This window comes from Rhododendron vialii, chromosome 3a (genome assembly GCF_030253575.1).
Source record: "Rhododendron vialii isolate Sample 1 chromosome 3a, ASM3025357v1".
NCBI lineage: Eukaryota > Viridiplantae > Streptophyta > Magnoliopsida > Ericales > Ericaceae > Rhododendron > Rhododendron vialii.
The window spans coordinates 26,611,304-26,636,596 of record NC_080559.1 but is presented as its reverse complement, the minus strand read 5'-3'; the positions used below and the strand labels follow the sequence as shown (position 1 = coordinate 26,636,596).

At 37.6% G+C, this 25,293-nt stretch overlaps 2 protein-coding genes across 3 annotated transcripts; both read right to left on the bottom strand.

Annotated features, from left to right (window-relative positions):
- Positions 1-3,932: 3,932 nt before the first annotated feature.
- On the bottom strand, positions 3,933-10,050 carry LOC131319558 (monocopper oxidase-like protein SKU5). The gene is made up of 9 exons (XM_058349870.1): positions 9,565-10,050; positions 7,265-7,374; positions 6,881-7,151; positions 6,665-6,803; positions 5,704-6,070; positions 5,091-5,456; positions 4,925-5,003; positions 4,472-4,671; positions 3,933-4,388 (listed from the first exon to the last, which is right to left on the bottom strand). The coding sequence occupies exons 1-9, from the start codon at positions 9,706-9,708 to the stop codon at positions 4,286-4,288; spliced, it is 1,779 nt and encodes a 592-aa protein (XP_058205853.1). The 5' UTR covers positions 9,709-10,050; the 3' UTR covers positions 3,933-4,285.
- Positions 10,051-17,712: 7,662 nt separating this feature from the next.
- Positions 17,713-23,896, bottom strand: LOC131318962 (beta-fructofuranosidase, soluble isoenzyme I-like). Of its 2 annotated transcripts, XM_058349035.1 has the most exons (7): positions 23,459-23,896; positions 23,206-23,214; positions 19,445-20,301; positions 18,863-19,024; positions 18,470-18,702; positions 18,288-18,375; positions 17,713-18,173 (listed from the first exon to the last, which is right to left on the bottom strand). In XM_058349035.1, the coding sequence occupies exons 1-7, from the start codon at positions 23,856-23,858 to the stop codon at positions 17,964-17,966; spliced, it is 1,959 nt and encodes a 652-aa protein (XP_058205018.1). In that variant the 5' UTR covers positions 23,859-23,896; the 3' UTR covers positions 17,713-17,963. The 2 variants fall into 2 exon arrangements, with proteins under 2 accessions (XP_058205018.1, XP_058205019.1); XM_058349036.1 differs by lacking the exon at positions 23,206-23,214.
- Between the last annotated feature and the right edge of the window lie 1,397 nt (positions 23,897-25,293).

Below are 25,293 nucleotides of genomic sequence, written 5' to 3'. Positions count from 1 at the left end.
ACTTTTGATTATTCCACTGTGGATGCTCATGCCATGTTTAATGTACATCCTTAAAAAGGCCCATATTTGACACTAAGAAAATCCTTAAAAATGTCAAATGGACGCCCTTTTTTTTTTTCCCCTCTATACCTACCTCTCTCACACAATTTTTGGGTCTCATTTTTAACATTTTTTTTAAGAGTCAACTGTGGATGCTAGAGGTTTTTAACTTGTAGCCTTTCGTTTTTAAGCCCAACAACGATGGGAAACCTTTTCAGGAAGATGGCCCACACAGCCTGATGGATCTTCCATTCACCAATCAAATTAGAGCCCACAATGTGACGTAATTAACGTTCCTTTACCCAATCAACTGCATACGAATAAGTTGGACTTTCTTTCTCGTAGCCCAATAGTCCGTGGATATTGGTTGTTCAGACTAATAGGCCGATGGAAAATTCTAAAATCAGCCCAATGGGCTGACGATAGTAGGTGTGTGAATGTGTATTAAAGGATATAAAAAGTGTACAGAAATACGTGTTTTTCTTGTCTTTTAGTGTGTTTATCGTCAACCCAGTGGGCTGACAATAGCAAGACCGTAAACTGAATGACTTATTTTTTTGTCTTTATTTAAAAAAATTGTATTTGTTACTTTTTAGTTAATTTTTTGTAAATTATTGCTACGTCATGATGAGAAAATTTTAAAAAGTAAAAAATTATGATTGAAATTCAATTTTTTTGAATAAAGACAAAAAAATTGGCTTCTTGGCTTATTTTTATTTTTATTCAAAAAAATTAGATTTCAATCGTAATTTTTTACTTTTTAGATTCCTCTCGTCATGACGAACGATAATCCACAAGAAAATTGACCAAAAACTAATAAATGCAAAAAATATTTGAATAAGAACAAAAAAATTAAGCCATTTGGCTTATTAGGCCAAACAACCTATTATGGCTTTAATAATCCTTTGTTATTTAAATGTTTTTTTGCATTGATTTTTTTTTTTAATTTTCTGTGAATTATTGATTTGTTTCAACGAGATAAATTTAAAAAATAAAATATTATTTTCAAAACTCAATTTTTTTTGAATAAAGACAAAAATAGTTCAAAACTTTTGGATTACTTTTGTCTTTATTCAAACAATTTTTGATTTTGAAAATCGTTCTTTACTTCTAAAATTTTTCCCGTCGAGAGATGAACTAATAATTCAAAAAAAAAAAAATTTGATGCAAAACTATGAAAAGTTTTTTTAAAAAATTGAATAAAAACTAAAAAAACTAATACAAACAGATTATTAAGCCAAATCACCCCCTTAACTGTGTAAGCCCACGCTGCGTAGACCCGATAGAAATCCTAGAACCTACCTTAGTCTATACGTTGAGAACTACCCTAGTCTATACGTTGAGAATCACCGACTTGGATTTTTCTCCAAGGAAAAGGAAACAAATTAAATATCCAACGACCAGGAAAATCTTATATATATTCCCAATTAAACTCATCAGCTCTTCACCCCTCTCTCACGTAATCCTTTTCCCACATGTACTTAGTATTTTTTTAAGAAACTGAGGCCCAAACCCTATAAATACAACAACCCTCTATTTCCTTAATTAATTGCTTCATCCACAAGTTCCAGGTTTTTTAATTTTTCCCCACAAGAGTAATAAATATCCTTCCTTATTTTCTAAAATCCTCATTCTCGAAAATCAATCATGCCAAAGGAACGAACCAGTCATGTCACAAAAAGGGATGCCGACGAGTTCCTCAACAAGGTGAAGACCACGGTTTCGCCCAAGAAATACCTGATTTTCACGTCTCTCATCCAAGAAACCAAGGACGAGAGGACCGACATCGTCCTCGTCGTCACAAAGGTGATGGAGCTATTCAGACGCAACGGGGAATTGCAGAGAGAGTTTAACTATTTTATGTCGAGAAGGTACAAAATCGTCCCTCTGATGATGCGCGGGGGATTTCAGATCAGGGTGAAGCGTTCTGTTGACTTCAAAAAAAAAGATCAAGTCGTTTTATGAATGTAGAGGATGTGATTGAACGAACGAAGCGGTAACGAGGGTTTTCACGGATGATCAAGAACTATTGTTGTGCTTTCTTGTTGCGTCTCGAAATTCGACGATGATTTCATCGGGGATTACTAGTTGTGTTTTATTTGTTGTGATTCTCTTGTGAATGATGTCGACAACGATTTAATCAGAGTCTTGGATTTCCTTTCGATTTTGCCATACAAGATTATGATTTCCACCATTCTGTTCGACGGATTATGATTCTCAAAAAAAAAATTAATAATAATAATAATTCGACGAATTCTGATACTAATGCTAAAACATTACAGTTTGATTGACGAATTGGATGCGACCAAATCAATTTGAACATGGATACGTGATAGCAACCCGAAGCGGTTTGGTTTAGTGTGAATAAGAAAAACAAAAAGTGTTTGTCCATATTCGAATCCTACGATCGCTAAATATTTCATACCTTGGGGCTTGGGGCAATTAAAGGGTTTGCCCGTTCGTTAATATCACAGTCCTGAAAATTAGACGAGATGCACGCAAACTAGCCCGGACATCCAATTATCATAAAAAGACCAAAATAAAACCTCTCTATCCTATTCCTAGTTTTAGAATAATTGACAAGAAGAATTCTATTTCCACTTGAACAAGGACTTTGACCTAGGACTTTGACCTCTCTCCGTTATTTTTTTTGTAGGGAGGACAAAAAGGTAATTTCACCTACCAAACTCACTTAGGCAATTGCTGACTAGGGACCTCTCTCAGTTCATAACACCAGTTATCACAAGGTTTTCTGTACAACTGGAAATCCTAGCTTAATTCCCTCTGTCCATAAAAATCAGGTCTAATTCTCAATTCTTTTTACCATGCCGCCACAGGCCACACACCAAGTTACGGTACCAGAGGCCTTACAATACCTCAAGAAGCTGAAGAACACGCTTCGCCCCGAAGAATACAACGCTTTCGTGACCCTTGTGAGAGGTACCGTGGGTGAAAGCACCGATACTGGCTTTACGATAGCTAAGATGGCGGAGCTACTCGAATGCAACAGAGAATTGGTACCGGGGTTCAACTCTTTTCTACCTGAAGCTTACGAGATCACCTCGGACACCTATTATGGCGGCTGCCACAATTGGATATCGGCAGTGAAGGGTTCTGTTGACTTCCTGAATAAAATCAGGACGATAATGAAAGATGAGGATGATCGCATGTACAAAGTGTTCCTCGATACTATGGTTAAGTACGGGAAAGAGCACAGAGACATCGATGAGGTCTACAGGGACGGTGCCACGCTTTTTGAGAAACAGCCTTCTTTGTTGGTTGAATTCGGGAGGTTTTTTGCAGATTAGATTGCACCCGAAATCAGAGTTATGCACTGGGTGATGAAGTACAGTTGTGTTTTCCTTTGAATTTTGATAAGGGATGAGTTACGATTTTACTTGTTGCGAATGCTTTTTTGACAGTGGTTTCATAATGGGTTAGGATTTCCTGCTGAGCAACCTGACAATTGGGGTAAGTACCAATCAACCAGTGAGGCCACCGGTCGACCAGTAAACGCAATCACACATTAAGGAATTTCAAAAGTACGGTTCGTATCATAAGTAAACGTATATAGTAGTATTAGCTACATGTTACATCCAACTGATCCATGTTATAGCTTTTGAAGCCGCGTGGTTAGGCTAAATAATAACCGTGGACAACCAGTTGTGCAGTTCCGGGTCATGACATGGACTCTAACACTATTGACCACTCATAAGCATCTCAATTTGAATTCGGATACATTAAAGCCAGAATCCATGTTAAGTGGTGCCAATATTCCTCTTGGTCTCAAATCACGCTAGGCACAAACAAGATTATCCCAGTATGTGAACTATGTAAAACCGAATAACATTGAAAAATGGCCCACTAATCTGCTGAGTTGAGGCGTGAGGGAGTACCAAAACAAACACCATTTTTCGAATTAACGAAACAATTTCCGTTCGGATACAACGACAGGAGTTGGGTACAAATCAAATGGTATTGAAACTTTGAAACGGGTTGGTTAACCATCATCAGTATGCACTTGTTGCACGACAAACAACGAAACCCCCCAGAATTAACTGTCAAGTCAATGAACACCACGAAAAATTTTGGTTAACTTTTTTTTTTTCCCCCAGACCTACACACTTACAACTAAACACTGTAAACCAAATCAAGCCTAACGGAACAAACCACCTACAACAAAGCCAAGCTACAGTTGCCCAAATGTTGGAAACTTTGAAATGTTCTCACTATATAGCAGGAAAACTCAGCATAAAACTGAGATGGCAGCAGAAAATAGCACCAGCAACATGAGATACAGTCTATGTTGTCCACTGATAGTTGATGCGGAAGAGGACGTTTTCTGTGGCCTGAAATCCAAAGGACATAAAATGAGTTAAGGACAATTACCAGTAACTTAGTGATTACGGAGAGAGAGGTTAAGTTGTAATACGTCTGCAAGTAGGCTAGGGCACCACAGTAAAGAACATTGCCGGGCGCAGGCAATGCAGTTGTGTTGTCATCTTTTGGATTTACAATCCTCATGTATGTCTCTTGGCCTAGATACCATCTATCGAGATTCTCCGTCCTGAGATTCCACACTCCGACATTGTCAAGAGAAACCAGAACTGCCGTCCATGCCCCAGGAAAAACCTATACATATGCCAAAAGTGGAAATAACTGAACGACACACAATTTGCAGTTTAACTTAAAAACAAGGAAAATAGTCAAATATGTAAAAACAAATTCTAATGTGTACAGGCAACACTATAACGATTCTAAATTAGTGTTTGGTTGGGAATGAATCTGGTAATTATTGGAATGCCATATTCACCTAAACTGGTGAACGATGATTGTCCTTGTCCTAGTAATTTGCAAAAGTATGTAGGAGTCTCTATCCACAAACCTGTGTTGTAGAGCGAATTATAGCATCCCACTTATCGTATGAATTCCTGCTGTTTTCTGTCCAATTCCCATAAGCCATCCTGCCGTGGTAGTAACATAGTTATCATCATGCACACAATTGATTTGAAATAGTAACTTACGTATGGTATGCAAGAAAAGAAACATACCCAACCACAAAAAATCCATAACCGGATATGTGAAAGCTCTGCACCACTGTATCATTGTTCTGCAATACGACTTCAATGAAACCCTTGTATGTAGCATTAATGACGGATCTGTCGATTCGAGGCGGTCCAGTCAGTGACGTGCTTGGGAAATCAAGCTTGTAAGCACCTTGGACTTTGTACTGATCGGCCAACCCAATTGGTGTATCAGGATTAACAAACGAAATCCCATTTAATGTAGTTCGGGTCGTCCCATTAATCACCACTGGTGGCATGCTGCTTAGTATGTATGTGTCTGTTATGTTGATTGAACCATAGTGAAATGAACCTTGAGGGTTAGGGCGAGCTCCACTTGCAGATCCGTTTTGCCTAATCAAGGGAGTAAGCATTATTCAAGGTAGATAGATGATAAGAACTAATGGTAAGAAGTCAACTGCATGTCAACACAACCTATATTCTTCGGACACCAATTTTTCTTTTCAGGAAAGGCTTCTACGGGGGATATCAAAGTCAGTCGATGTGATACTCAAAATGTTTGAATAATTAGCCAGTTGAAAGTTTCCAAATGAAAGGAAGTAAAACTTAATAAAATATAAAAGGAATCCATGGAACAAACCTGATGGACATTGCCTGGTTCATTGCATATGACTTATCATAAACATCATTTGGTGGATCAGGGAGGGGACCAGCTGCCTTTCCTTGTGAATTGGAATAGTGCAAGATAGCAACACCAGTAACATTTTGCCAAATAGACTGATTCACAAACCTAGCACTTGCTACAATGTAGTAGTCGCTGCTTGCATTCTGATCCATGGTAACCAAAAATGAATAAGACTGCCCAACGTAGATATCTAAGCTAGTATAATTCTGTTGCATTGTGTAGCATCCCTCCGTTTCTGCTAGAAGCAAGTTATGATTCTGGATCCGAAAGTTTAAAGCAGTTGAGACCCCAACATTGTGCACACGAATTCGGTAAGTTTTTCCTGCAGGAAATTGCAGCATAGGTGATTCAGATCAAAGAAATTCAAACACATGGAAGATGTTAATGCAGAATGAGCAGACCTAAACAAACATTTATAACAGTGACCCTAATCATCAAATGGCTGGTTCTTCTCTAACAAAATAAAGGTAATAAGCTTCAAGTTCAGGTGTGAAAAAATTTGACATTGACAACTCAATTAAGCCTATTCAAAACCAGATTATAATACAAGTCTTTCAGTTAGAATTAGTATGCTGGTGCCATTTATAAAATGATGACCGACCAAAATAGATACTCCTATCATTTATTTCAATATCTAACTGCTAGCATCTGGTTGCCTTAAGGGCACACAGAGAGCTATGATGGTCATTATGAACTCCTATATATGAACAACTTCACAACAGCACATGATAGTCTATTTAGCAAAAACTCGCCAAATAACAGGGGTGGCCCGAGGCTTTCCGAGGCCTTAGGCGAAACATTAACATGAGGCCCATTTAGAGGATAAATGAAGACAACAGAAAAGGTCAGCGTAAAGTTTTTAGAATGACATTAGTTCATAGAAGCAAAATGCCACAAGAAAGCAATAATCATTTACCAGGGTCAACATTGATGGTTTCATAGTCAACGCCATCTGGGACAAGTGTGGTATTATACTGATATGGTCCCTTCCCGTTAATTAGGACTCCGTCCGGCATCCCAAGGTCATTCCCAGCATCAAGGGCCAATCTCAGTGCCTAATAAACAAACAGATCACTTTACTAGGTGAATCGCATTCCAGCAACAAAAGATTGATCAGATGATAAACGCTAACCGTATGGCTTCGGATGTACCAATCACCGATGATAATGACGATATCCCCATCCGGTGTCTTGAAAGGCAGCGGGATGATATCCCGATTAGTGATAATAAAAGATCCAAACCCACCACCAGCTCTCTGAAGATTGAGTGACGGAAAATAAAAGAAGCTGCCGATCTGATCCTTAACCTGAAACTGGTAGGTCCAGTTCCACCCTGCAGGGATGGGGCAATTGGTGCCCAAAACCCCATCTTCCCAAGAATTACGACGCATTTGCACCCCTGGCCTGTCAAAAACAAAAGAACCCGAATCACGTAGAAGTACTCAGCGCAAACAGTTCCGCCTACATAAAAGCAATCAGAATTCCGATATCAAAACAGAGTTATCGCTGAAACCTACCAAGTAATGAGGAGATCTTCATCCAATTTGTTCTTGACATTAACCACAACATTGTCGTTAGTAGTAACATTAAGAGTTGGACCAGGAAAAGTTCCATTAACAGCAATAACCTGCAAAAAAGGGCAACTGAGTAATAAGAAATTACTTTTCCATCTGCTTGCTGTCAAAAGGCTGAGTTGTGATAAGTTCGTTTTCATCCAACTAGATATACACTAATACAAATAGTAATAACATCTAGAATTTGGAATAACTTTTCTTTAGACAAAACACTATGAAACTACGAATTTCATACATTGCAACTCCACTTCCTAAATCAACAGAAACTACCAATTTCTATCCATAAAGTACAGAAAAACACAGGGAAATTGTAGAGACCACAAAAACCCAGATTGGAAAGTTAACCACAGAGAAATGTATGGTCCCCAATTGACATTTTTTGAAGTCAACCCAACTATGTAGACAATATTTTCAAAGTTTTCTCCACCATCCACAAATTCACTAAAATTGCATAAAAGTCCGCAACAACTCAAACATCAGCAAGTTGAACAAAACATCAAATAAATTCCAAAATGAAAACATCAAACATTCATCTATCTGTCCATCCATCCATCAAAACCAAATATATTCATGTTTAAGTTTTGCACCCATAAACTCAATTTTAGTCCTCAACTCTTCATCATCGTACACTGGTTCGGATCCTTCTTGTTAGCCATAATTTTTACATTACCAGAGGTTTGAGTTGCTGCAATTTAGGGAGGTTGATTGTGAGAGAACTAAGAAGTCATTACATATTACATATCTTTTCTGGAAAAATAACAATTGACTCCCTATACATTATACTAGCACATCTTCAATCCCCCAATTCGAAAAATATTGCAAAATAACAAAATATACCCACCGACTAGCCCCCGATAGCCAACTAATCCCCCTTAGTCGCGCCTTACAACCGACTAATCACCAACTAATCCCGCCTAGCGCCTGCCCAACATCCCGCCGCCTAATGTAACGCCTTGGACGCGGCAGACCACCTCGTGCCAACTTTTAGAACACTGAATATGAAAAATAAGTGGGTCCACATAAAAGGGCATCTGAAGTAAGTCTACCCCACTGCACGAATTCACCGCTCCATCCAAAACGGCACCGTTTGGTCCCTGTTTGGTGCCCAATAAATGAGCATGATGATTTATGATTTTGTGGGATCCCTGTTTGGTGCTCAATAAATGGGCATGATGATTGAAGATTTTTTGGGGCCCATTGATGTTTGAATCATCTTCATGGAACCCAAGATGGACGCCACAAAATCTTCAATTATTATGCATATTTATTGGACATCAAACAGTGCCGTATTGGATGGAGCGGTGAATTCGTGCGGTGGGTAGACTTCCTGGGCTTCTGTAGTGGCAAAATGTGAATTCCAAAAAGAAAAAATTAGTCAGCAAAATGCTTGGGGACGCTGCCGTCCCTCAAGGACAGCAGCCACTGCCAAGCCATGAAAGCGTGCCGTTTCATGGGTTTGAGGGTAAGACTCCTTTTTGTTTGCCAAGGCCCGTTTGTCATAACTCAATCACATTACTGATTAATGATTTTTTGGCATATTTCGGGTTCCACAAAATGATTCAAACCGCTCATTATTCTTAAAATATTTTTATGTGTTCTTGGAAAATAAATTAACTCAATCCGATATCGTTAGGGGTTTTTTCACAATTCATAGGACAAAACACTTAAGTTCATATTAATTATTTATTATTTTTTGAAAGTCCATTTCAGGTACCACAAAGATAATTTAAACGTTTATTATTATCAAAATATTTTTTATGGGTTAATAAAGAAAAATTAACTCAATCCGATATCTCTAACTGTTTTTTCACAATTCGCAATGCTCAACCGATATCGGATTGAGCTAATTTTTTTTTTTGCAAGAACACATAAAAAATATTTTCAGAATAACTAACTGTTTGAATCAGGGGCCCAAAAATTTAATAAATCTCAAGAGATTGAGCTATGGCAAACGGGCCTCAGCAAACACAAAGGAGTCTCCCCTCAAACCCATTTCATGGCTTGGCAGTGGCTGCAGTACCTGAGGAACGGCAGCGTCCCCAAATCCGAATGTGAACTTCAAAAGAAAAAAAAGATAAGTATCGGCACAATGTGTGTAGATCTAGGACGGGAATAAATGCCCAAATCGGAGCAAAAATAGAGACGGACTAAACAAACTTCAAATATTTCATCAAGTTTTTCATAAACTCATTTTGAGAGAGAGAGAGAGAGAGAGAGAGAGAGAGAGAGAGAGAGAGAAGAACCTGTTGAGGGACGCCCAAAGGGGAAGCAGTGATGTAAGAGAGCTCCAATTGGAAGTTGGCATATGGGTCTTCCGCGAAACAGAGACTACAAAACAGAGCAATGTGGATCAAACGCAGCATCCATGGTGACCCCAACAACGCCATTTCGAAGCTTTTGCGGTGATTTTCTAAACGCCGATTTTCTGGGGTTTAAGGGATGTTTGTTGAGTTGGGTTTATGGGATGTTCACATCACCGTTTAGAGAGAGGGAGAGAGAGAGAGAGAGAGAGAGAGAGAGGGGCTCTTCGTGTGCTGTGTGGGGTTTGGTTTGCGAGGAAATCGAGTGTGGACTGTGGACTAGTTTACTTGGTGGTGTCGCCCGATTTCTGGAATTGCGTGGCGCGATGCGCGGATTACGACCGGATATGTGCCAAACCAGTTAAAGCCCCCAAATAAATTTATACTCCAACTACAAATTTATCTGAATCCTCCTTGGGTCGCATCTAAAGTAATCCCCGTTTGTTTGATTTTTCAGGCCAGCAATGCTACAGATGCTACTTTAAAACGTAATTATGAATACAATTATGTCTGGAGCCGTTATGATAGATTAAGCCAAAGATAAAAATGCAGATGAGGTTATGGATGAATATCGATTTGCTGGATATTTTTCATACTAACCGAGCATATAGGCTTGTAAGTGAGCGCATTGGCCTAAGCGAGCATCTTGATTTGAAGGATGGTCTCCATATACTTGATGACTTTTTGATCTGACCAAGGGAGATCATGATGTTGATGACCCATTAGGAGAGAGAGAGGAGGGCCTGCGCTTTGAGAACACATAGGCTCACATAAATCTAATAATTCCGGACACAATTATGTCCAGAGATGTATATTAAGCTACTTCACTTATTTTTGTTTTTATTTAAAATTTTCTGCATTTTTTAGTTTCGTGTTAAATTTTCGTAGATGATTGGTACGTTACAACAAGAAGAATTAGAAAAGTAAAAAAAAAAATTTATCCAAACTCAGAAGGCTGATTTGTGTCTTTATTTAAAAAAATTTAAGTTTAGACCATAAATTTTTTTTTCCGATTCCACTCGTCAAGTCAAACCAATTATTCACAAAATTTTAACGCAAAACCAAAGAATTTGAAAAAAATTGAATAAAGACAAAAATAAATAAATAAACTGGCTTATTTACTAAAAACACCCCTAAACATTTCCTGGCAATGCTGCATAATGGGAGAAATATGAGGAAAATAATGATGCTAGAAGGATAAGTGTATAGGCTATAACTTAGCTAAAAAAGAGCATATGTAGGCTGTCATATTCATCAAATAGTCAAATGTAATCAATTATATAATCTAAAGTATGTTTAGAGTATACTACCAGGAGCTATGTGAACAACAAATCCATAATAATAATAAAAACTGCCTTTGTTTATCGATGAAAATCTAACCAAAAAATAAAGAAAAGAAAATAAATTCGTAGTGAAAGACATAAATAATAGGACATGTAAAAGAAAGTCGTGCTTCTAAAGCTAAACACGAATTGTGAAAAGATAATAATACCAAAGCAAAAATTTAGAAAGAACGAAGGAATTTTTATAATTTGGTACTAAAAGAATCAAAGATATAAAGAACAAAGGAATTTTTAGAATTTGGTACCAAAGAATCAAAGATATATGTCGTTGCAAGTGCTCCGTAACAAAATACCTCTTCACCTTTAAAACTCAAAATTTATGTAGCATAGGGACCAGTTACGGGAACACAAGTTTTCATACAAAATTAACCAGAGTTGCACGCAAATGATAGAAGCCGTTCAATTCGTTTAAAATAGGTTTCCGAGAGTTCTCATAAAAAATCAACTCATTTTGATAACGGTAAGGGCTTGATCAGTATATTCTATTTTATCATATAAAATTTGACAGGAACCAACTGAATGAACCGATTAAGCACTTATCGATATCCGAATTCGTTGTCTTTTTACAAGAGCTCTTAAAAATACGTTTTAAACAAATTAAACGGCTCCGATCATTTGCATTAGTCTCCAAAATGGGTCCCATAAAAAACTTATGTTTAAATTTGTGTCTCTGGAACCGGTCCCATTAATATACTACAGTACTACCTTGGGGCACATATTAATGAAAGTTGCCATTCACACATACATTTTGTACGCATATCGTGCACAATTAGTGCGTGGGGTCTATTATGGGTTCCATATAAACAATTCAAGTCATTCATTAAATGTTAAATATTTTTTCAATGGCCTCCGCAAAAAAAATCAGCTCAATCCGATACCTATAAGTGTTCGATCCAATCATCTAGTTTTTCATTCGGATTTCAGGATAATGAAAAGTTATATAACTGGATTGAGCATCTACAAGTATCGGATTGAGCTGATTTTTAGCTATGGCCTTTGAAAAAATATTTTATATTTAATGAACAGCTCAATCATTTTTATAAAATCCGTAATGAACCTCACACAATAATCTGTGCACGATATGTGTGCAAAATGTCCGTGTCAACAGACTTTCTGCGTATTAACAAAAATTGTTACCAACAGGCTATAGCCGGTAGAAAATGAGACAGAGACAGCTAATTGTTCATTTAAAATTTTCGGAGTTTCCGCCATTTCATCGCCCTTCTGTCTCTCCAACGTTCTGATTTCCTGAAAACCTCCACATGCAACACTTGTCGGCCCCACTCGGTCATTGGTCCGGAAAATTATCCAACAATGCTATGTACACAACAATTTAAACATAATACCGTCGGCAATTCCTCACATATACGTAGGCAAAAATGTTAGGTGCACAATCATCCGAACACAATACTAAATACCATCTTTCGCATACAAGTGGGTCCCGTGTGTTAAATGTGTGTGTGACCTACGTGTATGTAAGGAATTATGTGGAGGCTAGTGCTTGTGGGCTCCATATATATCTATATATATGGGGGATTGTGAATGGTGTTTTGTTTGAATAGTTGTGTACCTCCATTTGCTCCCCATCGTCCCCGAGCACAATCACATGGGCCTCAAGAGCTTTCTTCAACACACATTTATGTGGGTCCCGATCTACACAAATGTGAGGTAGAAAAGAAATGCAGAACGCCGTGCGGTGGGGCTATAAGGCTCCGTTCCAGAACATCTTCTTAAAAAATAAGTACTTATTTCACATTTTCAAACTCAAAAATAATATAAATGAAAAATTATTTTTCAATTTTTTTTTCACCGTATAAAAGATCTCAATGAGATCTATCAAATAAGATCCATATTGATAGAAAAATTATTTATGTAAATACATGATTTTTAAGCTTGAAATTACCTTCTTAAAAAATAAGTAATTATTTCCGTTTCCGGAACGGGGCCTTAGAGTACTGAATAATAAATCCAGGGAAAGTTTTCAATACACACTCTTTTAAGGTGTGATTCGTAACTTTTTAACAATAGATTCGTAACATTTTGGGATTCATAACATTTTGATGTATTTTAATAAATGTGCATATGATACACACCCAAATAAGAGATGTGTATTGTAGCACTTCCCATAAATCCATTGATCCCACCTACTATTTCCCTACGAGAATCCCGAATTATGCACTTCATTTTTTTTTTTGCTATGTCCACCTTTTACTTTTTGTGTTCTTTTCATTCAATTCCCACTCTGTTTTCCTTTTCTATTTTGATTCTTTGGTATTATACTATTACTGCTATTTAAATACTTAAAAGGTTCCTTTAATTTTAATAAAGAAACTAGCTTAAATACTTTGATTGAACATAACATATTCAATATTAACAGGATTTCCAAAAAAATAAAATAAGGATCTATGTGACCCAATGAACTAAAATGATCAAAAGAAATGGATAACAGTTTTTTTTTTTTAATTTCTACGATCTATTGATAAAAAGAAAGTCGTGCTTTACAACTACTCCCTCTGTCCCAAATTGGTGATTTTTTTTCTCAATTTGGGACCTATCAAATATTTATCTGTATCTTTTTATTTCCTAGTAATATTTTTTATGTCCAATACGGATATTGTTTGATTGTAAAATTTAGACAATTATATGAGTTACTTTAGAAGGAGGTAGTACAATTGTAAGTTCCACTATCTCTTCCTCCGAGAAATTAAAATTTCAAAAAAAAAAAATTTCACAAAATTAAGGTAAGATGTAGAGATGGGATCCTCTCCAGTCTCTTGTCTGAGTTGTTTTCAAACCATTACCGAGTCCATTTTGATTATTGGGACCATTGATATTTAAGACCTTGTCAAGAAGATGACACGTCGAAATTCATGTTAATAGGCTATCATTTCTTCATATATTTCCCAAACAAATTTATCTCAAGAAAATTGGATTTAGAAAACATTGAAACACTGGATAAAAATTAATTTTCCTAGAGATAAATGTGTTTCGAGAATATGTCAGACGATATCCGATCAACACGATTTTTGGGTACCTAATGTTCTCGACAATGTCTAAAGTATCAACGGTCACGGTCGTCAAAATGGATTTGGAAAGAACCAGAAAAACAACCCGAACAAAATCGTCCAGAGAATCCTATCCCCATATGTAAAAATTACTTATATATGTAATGTCATCTTCATTGGGCCTAAAATCAGAGTTGTGATGCTTCTTATCATTCATTCCAAAATATTTGTCTAGTCCTCGAAACAAAGACTTAAAAATAGTAGTACATTTGTTTCAAAAAAAATTTTCAATTTTTTTTATAAATTAAAAAAATTCATTGATATCTAGTAATTTGTTGAAATTTTGTTACTGTAAATTTTTTTTTTGGAGAAAATTGTATTATTCGCAAAAAATAATTACCTTGTTTGGTTCAACTTTCATCTCATCTCATCTTTCTCTCTACATGTTTCTCAATACCTTTTTTTTTCTATCTCTCTTTACTCATTACCACTCATTACATCAAAAATAACTTTTAAAAAGTTGAACCAAACAACGTAATTGTTTTAACCGAGAGTAAATTCTACACGGCCCCTCCATGTAGAAAGGATGTGCGGCAAACAAATGTAGGGATGACACGTCATCATTAGGCCAGTTTGAAACTTAAAACAGTTATTCTTTCTTTTCGCTCTTGGATCCTGTAGAGCAGAAACTTAATTATGTGTGCTTTAGAGACAAAAATTAATTATGATTCTTAAGGATAAAATGATAAAAAAACAAAATCTCTGTACCGGTTCAAACGGATTGAAAATTGGAGCACTTAATTTTTTTCATCATATTTTTTAATATATAAACAATCTAAAAATATTATGTGTTCAAATTTTCAATCCGTTAAAACCGATGCGAAGATCTTATTTTTCAATCATTTTATTCTAAAGGGTCATAACTAATTTTTGTCTTCATGACTCTCATTATTAAGTATTTTCTCTTTATTTAAGACCCTATAGAGCAGATACTTAATTATAAGAGCAATAGAGACAAAAATTAATTACGACCCTATAGGATAAGATGATCAAAAAACTAAGATCTTCGCAGAGGTTTAAACAGATTGAAAATTGGAACACTTAATTTTTTTTAGACGGTTTATATATTAAAAGATAATGCGAAAAAATTAATTGTTTCAATTTTCAATCCGTTTGAACCGATGCGATTTTTTTTTTTGTGACCATTTTATCCTTAATTTTTGTCTCTATGGCTCTCATAATCAAATTTCTGTTCTACAGTGTATTAAAGAGCAGATACTTAATAATGAGAGTCATGAAGACAAAAATTAGTTATGACTCTTTAGAATAAAATGATTAGAAAAATAAGATCTTCGCACCGGTTCTAACGGATTGAAAATTCGAACACTTAATATTTTTAGATTGTTTATATATTAAAAAGTATGGTGAAAAAAATTAAGTGCTCCAATTTTCAATCCGTTTGAACCGGTACGAAGATTTTGTTTTTTTTATCATTTTATCCTTAAGAATCATAATTAATTTTTGTCTCTAAAGCACTCATAATTAAATTTCTGCTTTACAGGATCCAAGAGCGAAAAGAAAAAATAACTGTTAAGTTTCAAATGGGCCTAATGATGACGTGTCATCTCAACATTTGTTTGCCGCACATCCTTTCTACACTAAGGGGCCGTGTAGAATTTACTCTCGTTTTAACCACCTACTTCACATGGAGGAGAAGAAGAAGAAGCAGCAAACATGTGGAGAGCTTTGCCCCCTTTTTTCAATCCACTAAAAATGTGTTGTTAGTCAATGTCCGACAAAGATACGGTATTGTCTCCAGAGAACATGGACACGTCAAGGTGTTGCCAGTGAGATCGGGTTCAACACAAAATCTCAAGATTATTGGTTCGACACAGTGACAAAATCTTAAACTACTGGGTACAATGTAGGATTTTTTAAAGATTAGTACTCCCTCCGTTTCAAAATTAGTGATTTTTTTCGGAAAGCGTGTCATTTTCAATTGTTTATATATTTCAATGTGAATGTGAAAAAATATGCAATATGGATCTTGTTTGTTAGATTATAATTAGTTCTATTAAACAAAGTTTTCAAAATCATATGAAACTTTGTAAATCGAAAGATCGAAAGATAAAAGCATTTGAAAATGACACAAAGTCTCAAAAAAGTCAGTCATTTTGGAACGGAGGAAGTACTACTTACCAAGAAGTTTTAAACTTTTGTCGAGTCCGGAGAATGTAATCTCTCTCACGTCCGCAACCAAAATCACATAAGATTAACTGATCGATCAAGTACTTGTTGAAACGTTGGGAAATGGGAATTAGGGAGATAATCTTTTCGATTACTCCTAGGTAAAATCAAAAAAGACAAGGCAGGAAATGTCTAAACATCTGTAAAGTTAAGGGATTAATTGTTTACAAAAACCAAAACCTTAGATAAAAACAATAGGATTAGTTTACTCTATCAAGTATCAACAGATTGCCATAAACGACCATTGGTTAAGAAACGATTCGCTTCATTTGGTCCTGTCAAAAGGTGGAGATTTATTTATTTATTTTTTTTTTAAAAGATCAAAGTCTCTTATAATAAGAACGAAATCACTGGGGTACATTAGAGTCGAGTAGATATCGGAGCTCATGCGAAATACGACCTGAAGAAAAAACTCAATCTCTAATAAGACAGTTTGCAGTCAGTCAGTGCGCAATTTTGTTCTTCTCCCTAGGGCACCACACAAAGGACCACTTCCTTGCACTAGAGTCAAAATTTTGTTACTACATTTTTCAATGGGAAAAGAGTTTTCTAATCCGCCAGCAGTCCAATGCCAAGTGCAATCGGTTGTCATATACCATACCCACGTGAGAAATTGTTTAGTGTTCTCACCACCAGATCCTCGTATCGAATTCACACATTTTGTAAAGGAGATGTGGAAACAACTCTTGAAACATTAATGCTGGCAGCACGGAGCCACTGAATAACTTTTCTACCCACATTGGCATGTGAGGTCAATTGAACCCTTGTTCCAATATTTTTCCTCTCTTTTACAAAAATTAGATCATGTTATCCCTATCCCCCCCCCCCCCCCCCCCCCCCCCCCCCCCACAAAAAAAAAAAAAAAAGGTTTGTTATGTTAAGACTTTTTGTTTTTTGTTTACTATATTATCTTTGACTATCCAATACCATCAAAATGGGCCGAACGTCTTGGGCCAACCCAATTCTTTGCGAACTTAAGAAGTCTATCGGCCTTTTTGCTAAACAATATGCTGTTACAAAACCCAATCGCTCCATCAAACTCAACGTCATTTACTCATTTACAGTGTTCTAAAAATAGGAGAATCACGGCAAGGCCTATCCGACTAATTTATATGCACCGATTAATCGTCGATTTTTAATTGCTATAGGCCAACTAATCACCGATTAGCTGTCCATCCTACCGCGTAGCGACTTTTTGAACACTATTCATTTATCACCGTAAAGATACCCTCATCCATGGCTGGCAAGTGGCAAGGCTACCATTTTTAATTTTTTTTTTGTGGCTTTTTAGTCATTTCATTAAGGATGGATGCTGCTTCTAGATACTTATCTTGTGTACCTTAAGTTAATATCCAATTAAGCTATTATCATTTTGGCCCAAAAAAATTTTGGTTCGATTATTAGTATTATTATTTTAAGACATCTTGAGTCTGATTAAAGGCGTGGAGAGATTACAAGAAAACTACTTGAATGGGAAAGAAATTAGACAGAGCCAATTAAACAACCAATGGAAAATCTCAAAATTTCATAAATTATTATTCAGATCGAATACAATGAATTAATGTTGCCATACAACATGCCCAAAATGGACTGACAGCCCTCCAGAAAAAAAAATTGGATGATACAATATATTGCTCGGTTGCTGCAAAAATCTGCCCTTTTCCTTCTACTTCTTTGATATTTGACAACCGATCGGAACGAAGAATGGAGGACAATAACTTGAAATACTACTACAAAGATGAGTTTCCTAAGCTTCGTACATATTATCTAATGGATATGGCTGAATGTTGGCCGAGTCCAGCGTCCATATCTTGACCGATGCTGTGACATTTGCTCCTGTGGCGTTGTTGAACAGAAACGCTCGCGCTGCTCCATAGATTGCCTTGGTCGGGTAGATTCGCGACGTGACCACTGTTCTCCCTCCTTGAGCAAAGCTCTCCACAATCGAATGATCCACCTGCATTTTGTCCTTGACAATTTAGCTACACATATTGGGCAAAATTACACAAATCTTATCTGAAAACTACTTGTAAACTTTATTAGTAGTTTCTAAGACCGGTGAGTGACATACCAATGATCTCATGGACAATGTTTCAGCATCGAGCACAGGGACCGATCCCCCATAAATCCTCTTGTTAATATCATTCGCGTTCGATGACCTGTATAGTAAAAACATTATCGTAAGTACTTGTTTCGCGGTAGGTTTTGTAATCCTATTTGTTGATCTAGTTCGGAGATGGAAGAAGCTGAGACCTCATTTCGTCGGAACATAAGAAGGTTGTGTAACTGCCATCAGTGTCCTTGGCAATGTAGAAATAAATGGCCGTGAATTCGGAGAGAGAATCATCAGCGATGACAAGGAGTCCGAAAGGTCCGAGAGCGCCTCTAACGGAAGCACCAGCAGTGCTGCAATTGTAGCCAACGTCTGCTTCGAATGTCCCCTCTAATGCTGCCTCATCCACTTCAAATGTTGCACTTATGTCCAACTGTCACCATGTATGATCACGATTTCAGTCCAACGAAACCGACTAGGATCACTAAAACGTGAAACAATGAGGATAACAACTATATGACAAGTTGCGCGTAAACCAGTCCAGACATCCCCAGTTCTCGAAATCAAAAAATGATCAGGCAAGTTTAGTTTACCTGTGTAGCAGAGGTTAGGTTGAGTGGCACAACTGAACCTGGTTCAAGCTCCACCCCTTGGTACTCAGTTGCGTTCAATCTCAACTCCTTCACTTCCTCCACCGGCCATTGGAGTACGTTAGTTCCCGTCTTCATGTCAAACTCTATAGTCCTTGGAATGGCCTGCGGATCACATATATTATTGCAACGAAATTAAAATCTTCCACGTTTATCAGGACGAACGCAGGATTCTAACCTTAAGAAGACGAACATCAATATAACTTAGAGAGACAGACATTGTTAGCGGGTGGTGAATAAGTTTACCGCGGGAAACGAAACGAAAAGGGCCGAACATTGCGATGATAAGGGATTTTTGCGCAACTTTGGGAACTGCCAATAAAAACTTATCTTGATGTGTATTTTGAGGTCCATAAACAGTGTTCTAAACGTTGGACACCGCCTAGAGCCTATCGACTTTTAGAACATTGTCCATAAAAATTGTCCATAAACAGTCACATCATACTGTACGTCTATTTAGTTCCGATCTTTTTCTACGGGATATTATCAATTGCTCATTTTGGTACGATGATAGATGAGTGATACCTGAACACATGCCCAACCCTTCAAAAGATCATCACCTGCATTGTCAGTTTCCCCAATCCAACCCCACAAGATCCTCCTCTGCTTTGTCTGGTCATAGAATGTTTTTGATGCGTAAAATTTCCCATAGTCCATCCGCAACCCGATACCCACATCCATCTCCGGGTCATCCGGTGTCCATGTGTTATTACTTGGATCGTACGTCCCGAGTGCATAAAAATCCTTCTTATCATCATCCAAACTTGCCTTGAGCACGTGCTTGACATCCGGCCCAATAACCGACGTCTCCAACCCAATTGTACTGTTTGTTGAGACCGGGTAAAAATCTATGCACTCCCACATACCCGTACCCGGAACCGCATGCATTACCCCATCCATAAGCTCGAAGCTAGTAAAATTAGTGGTTTGGTACACAAGGGAAATACCCGTTTTATTCAGCTTTGACCCGATAGCGACCCGCCATGTGCCGTCTTGGGCGTACCATGCTGTGCTCGGGTCCCGAAAATTCGTTAGTCCAATTCCGGGTGGGGGAACAATAACCGGGTTTTGTTCATACTTGACCCAATCTAGGAGGAGGGGATCAGATAAGTTGGCGGGATACGCTAGGTTTTGCACCTGCACGGCGTTATCAGTATCACCGGTGTACAACATGATGATCTGACCGTCGGGGAGGAGGGTAGCAGACCCGGTCCAAACACCGTTCAAATCGAACCAGTGATCGGGGACCATGGCGATGGGGAGGTAGAGCCAGTGGATCAGGTCCCTTGATACTGCATGGCCCCATGTTATGTTGCCCCAAACTGCTGAATCGGGGTTGTACTGGTAGAAAAGGTGGTACCACCCCATGTGATGCAATGGACCTGCAACCATGCAATTTTGTCACTTGTTATACCACATGAATTCTCGCCATCATTTTTGGGGCAAATTTTGTAGAAGTGACAAATGCCAAATTTTCGTTAGAGCAACGACAAAAAGTACGACATTCATGCGACTCCGTACACAATTGTACATTAGAGGGGCACTTGTTTAATTTACGAAGAAATTAATGACAGACAAAGCAGACTTTACCCGGTCATGGAGAGGAGCCTTAATGTTGACGGAAAAGATCTAAGGTTCAAATTCAGTATAGAACAACATTGTAACTTACTAACTACGAACATATGTAACATTCTTGTAATTGAGCATATAAATAGAGATAGAAGGGGACTATCGATGCAATCGGAATTTCTTAAACCTACAATGTTCTTGTGGAGGAGTGTAGGACTGCAAATAGGCAACGGAATGAATCTGGTGGCCGTCTGAAATTGTTCAGTAGTCCGGACGACCACCGCCGCATGGTGCTCCGGACTATTCCACAACTATACATTCTCGCAGAGTCTGCAATTAAAGATTTAGACCTCATGATCCGGAGCACCACACGTGACGGACAAATGGTGGCCGTAGAACAAGTGACCCGCCTCTAATGGGAGAAATGTCTCCAAATCGCGTGGAATACAGTAAAGTGGACAGTTCTTCTCATGTGGCGTTTGTGAAAATTGGGTGAACTCTTTTGTTGGTTTCCCCTCCGAGGGGTTTAAGTCTAAGTTAGGTGGGCAACCTACGGTCAGAGTCACAATCGTGCACGTTAGTTGAATGGTAGAAACTAGAACAGCTGGCTAGAAGAAACCTCAACCCAGCGCATGCTTATCGAGCAACCCAGAATCGAAGGTTGTTTCTGATTTCAATTCAACTAATTTCAAAAATGGACATTTTTATTCGTCAGCTTGCGGTAAGATCTGACTTCTTAAAATGCCAATGGAATTTGGAATACGCGTCCTCCAATAACAATCCCTTATCATTAAATAGTTCTCAATTTATGCCATCGAGCCTACTCGATGTTCTCTAAACCGTTCACTACAAGTTAATAAATTTTTTGAAAAGACGAAAAAGCTAAAAAGTTAGGCGAAGAAAAATACCTTGTCTCTCCTGTAAGATCTTGACTTATGAAACACATGAAATTAGTAATTTTATAACACAAGTAGTAATATATCATATCAGTCTCTTTTAAATTAATGAAGTTATTTTTTATAACATACGTGCACGTTCCAGTTTTCCCCGGGAAAAATAAATAAACAAAAAATAGAAGATGCCGATGGCCCACGGAAATCCTAAAGACACTGATCGGGTGTGAACCGACCGTGCACACTTTGGATCCTGAACGAATCCGAGCCGTTCGGCATTGGATTGAATCTCCACAAATACTTACAATACAAAAATGATGGGCCCGTCCACATAAATCACGACACTTGAGTGGCTGCCTTATTACGACCATAGATAATAGAACGTTAAAAGATTGGGAAAAACAAAAAACAAAAAACTCTCTAAATATGCAATGAAGATCCCACGTGCAGCGGACTTCGGGATCCAAGGAGCTAGCATTTCTGAAATGAGATCGGAGCCGTCAGATTCACAATCTGACTGCACAACATCATCCCCCAATTGATGTGCAACGATGCTTGCATAGGGTCCATTTTGGGTTCGTATACAAATAATTTTTCGAGTCGCCTCATTAAAAAAATCAACTCAATAGAATTTAATAGGATAACAGTAAGTACTTGATCTAATTGTTTAATTTTCCTTCAATTTTTTTTTCTGAATTTTGAATAAAAAATTAAAAGTTGGAATTAAGTGGTTACGGCCAAAACTGAGTTTTTACAAGGAGACTAGAAAAATTATTTTAAAATCACAGGAAGATTTGGATAATAATTATGAGATCCCCGATTGGGCCCTTTTGTGCAAACAAACAATTTTTATTTTGATCTTTTACTTCACGTGATGTTGAGATTTAATCACTCCTAATGTAAATTCAATACTACTACTATTTTAAATCACGTTTCACCAAAATCTCACCGATCTATAAATAATAGCAATTAAATGCAGTGGAAGTATGTTTTGGAATAATAACATACAAAAAGAGTAGCCCCAACAAATGTGGACCAAACTTCAAATCACTATTGAGCCAAACTGTTTGTGACATGGAGATTAGGACAGAAAAGTGCCAATCAAAAAACACATCCATTAAATCCAACCAATTAAAAAGCAATAAAAACACTTTTTATTTTCCGAAAATCAAAAAATAATCGGACTAAGACTTTAATTTCATCGTCAAAACGATGTGGACTTGGATGATTAATTTACTAGCAACCAAACTAGTTACTATTTTGACACTTTTTGTGTTTATGGTGATTAATAAACGCAGCAATCAGACCACCAAGGAAGATTATAGCACTATTTTCCCCATACTTTCTCCAAGTTACTTGTTCTGTATGCCCAGAAAAATTAATTTTTTTAGTGAACTTTCCTATTATGGTAATTTGGAAAAAAAAAAAAAAAAGAGCGACAAGATAGTATAAGGAAGATTAAATGTGTACGCTAGTTTATTTTACAAACATAATAAAATATACTAGTAAAGTAGAATTATAAATGATGTGGCTTAGTTTGCACCAAGTAAGCTAAGATTATAGCACTATTTTCCCTAAGCGGAACAGGACCTTGCAAATAAAATTACCACAAAAGGTTTTTTTGTATAAGATTTTGTACCAAAAGTTTACTTAAATACTAACACATTATCCGTATCAAGAACCTGCGAGAATACTATTTTCCAGAATGGTAATACTAATTCCTACTCTTGGCAACTCTTTCCGAATTTTAGCACAAAGTATTGATTTTCTAATTACCCACCAAGGAAACACTAATTAATCACTGAGGCAAAGAAGGAGACGTACCATCAGGATCTGAAGTAGAAATTAGCCAATCCCCACAAAGCAGCCATGAAAGACAACCATAAGATTTGGGTTAGTCTCCACATAATTATTACTAGATGCAAAAGTACTACCTCTAATTTACTACCCAAAAAAAAAAAAAAAAAGGTTCAAACGAATGGGATTGATGTGCAATATATAAGAGAGAAAAGGGGGCTGACAGGTAAATAATAGTCAAACTAAAAATACTTTTGTTAAATTGTGGAGCACTACCTACCATTCATCCAGTTCTTTTCCGGCTGAAAATGGTAAGAAGTCCTCTGCCAAGCCAGCATAGCATTAGTCCAAGGGTAAACCGGGCCGCTACCGGAGAATTCTCGCACTGCCTTCTCCGACACCCCCTGCGCCACCCCCCTCGACTGCGGCATTAAACTCTCCGGCACCGGCATTGAAGGAGAAGTACTCTCCCTTTGATCGTCATTGACGTTGGACCGGGGACGCGGGTCTTGATTGACGATTAAAGCAACCAAAGACGACATTAAGAGCATGGAGAGGAATATTCCGGCGAGACCCTTGAAGGGTCGGCTGTGATCCGCCGGAGAGGGAGGGTGGTCCGGCAGCCGGGTGTAGGCGGCCGATCTTTCCAGGTCTTCAGGGGGGGAAGAATTGGAGTCCATTTTTTTTTTGGTTGGATTGAGGTGGAGTGTAAAATGAGGAGGTCACTTTGTTTATATAGGCACGTGATTGTGGAGAGAGAAGGGAGAGATGGATTTGAGTTTATTAAACATGGATTTACAAGTAGGATTAATTAATTAATTACCTCGCCACTTAAATGTCCATTAGTATACTCAAATTTACTTCCATTTTCAAGCAACTTTATTAGACTTCATTGATATGAAATGGACAGGGCTACACTGTCCAGTTCCGAATTTTTTTGATTCTTTGTTGGACCTACCGGCACAATCGAGTCGGTTCACATCATAAAGCTTGTCAAGAATACGAAGCATTCCAAAAACTATCTTGATCTCATACTGGCAAGTTTTTAAACAATCTACCTTGAAAAAATAAGTTGACGCACTGAATCAAAAATTATTTTTTCTCCAACCAAATATTTTACGATGACGTATTCTTTAACATGATTTCTATCCTCGTGAGTTTTAAAAAGGAGTAATAATTCCTCATTACTTTTTTAAATGTGGTTTTAACTGAACCCACAAAAGGAAGCCCCAGAAAAGCTAGGGAGAGCGAGCATCCATATCATTTTGTATCAGTGTACTACTATGACTACCGACCGGCCCGGGAGGAAAATCGTATCGATTGGTCGCGTCGGGCTGTTTCCGGCCACCGGATGCCCGATCAGCGCGGAAATCAACGGCATTCGAGGTGTGTAGGGTGCTTGATCCGAGCACCTCTTTTTCGTGTATATACACGTATATACATATATACACGAAAAATGGGTGCTTGATTGCATATATACACGAAAAATGAGTGCTCGGATCAAGCACCCTACACACCTCGGATGCCATTGATTCCCGATTAAGGGCCCCTCGGTTTTTTTTTTAGAATTTTTAGACGGCTCGAATCGGCTGTCCGGTGGCCGGAGAAGACCCGGCGCTGCCGGTCGGTACAATTTTCCTTCCTGGCCGTGATACCTATATCATTATTGTATCATTTTGGTTGACCAGTAATGAAGATTTTGGACTCCATTACACACAAATAAATGCATACATACTCACACTCGTTGGGCCCATACACGTTGCGTCGATATTTGCATAATGTGCGTGGCTGGTTGTATGGGACCTGTCGATGAGTCAGATTGGAAGTGATGTGTCAGATATTGATTGGGTGGGGCAAATCTGCTGTCCAGGTTAGTTACATATAGAGATTGAGAGAAGGAATGTGAGGCGTACATTTTGATTAGAGGGAGAAGGGTAGGCGGGGAATTAAGGACCGTTTGGGAACTCTCTCTTTTCTTTTTTTAATCAAAACAGTTGGGAACTTTGGATTATGTAAATGAGAGAGAGTTGGCAAATAAGTAGGAGTATATATCTTGAACCCGGTTTTTTGAATTTATCAAAACAGTTGAATTTTTGGATTATGTAAAAATGAGGG

What these genes read in the sequence shown, in the direction of transcription:
- LOC131319558 (XM_058349870.1), bottom strand. Translation starts at nt 9,708, where the DNA reads ATGGCGTTGTTGGGGTCACCATGGATGCTGCGTTTGATCCACATTGCT. An exon ending in CTTTGGGCGTCCCTCAACAG is followed by an intron (nt 7,375 to 9,564) that starts GTTCTTCTCTCT and finishes CCTTTTTTGCAG; the next exon opens with GTTATTGCTGTTAATGGAAC. An exon ending in GCCCTAGCCTACTTGCAGAC is followed by an intron (nt 4,389 to 4,471) that starts GTATTACAACTT and finishes TTTGGATTTCAG; the next exon opens with GCCACAGAAAACGTCCTCTT.
- LOC131318962 (XM_058349035.1), bottom strand. Translation starts at nt 23,858, where the DNA reads ATGGACTCCAATTCTTCCCCCCCTGAAGACCTGGAAAGATCGGCCGCC. An exon ending in ACCTAACCTCTGCTACACAG is followed by an intron (nt 18,703 to 18,862) that starts GTAAACTAAACT and finishes ACATGGTGACAG; the next exon opens with TTGGACATAAGTGCAACATT. An exon ending in TTATGTTCCGACGAAATGAG is followed by an intron (nt 18,376 to 18,469) that starts GTCTCAGCTTCT and finishes TTTACTATACAG; the next exon opens with GTCATCGAACGCGAATGATA.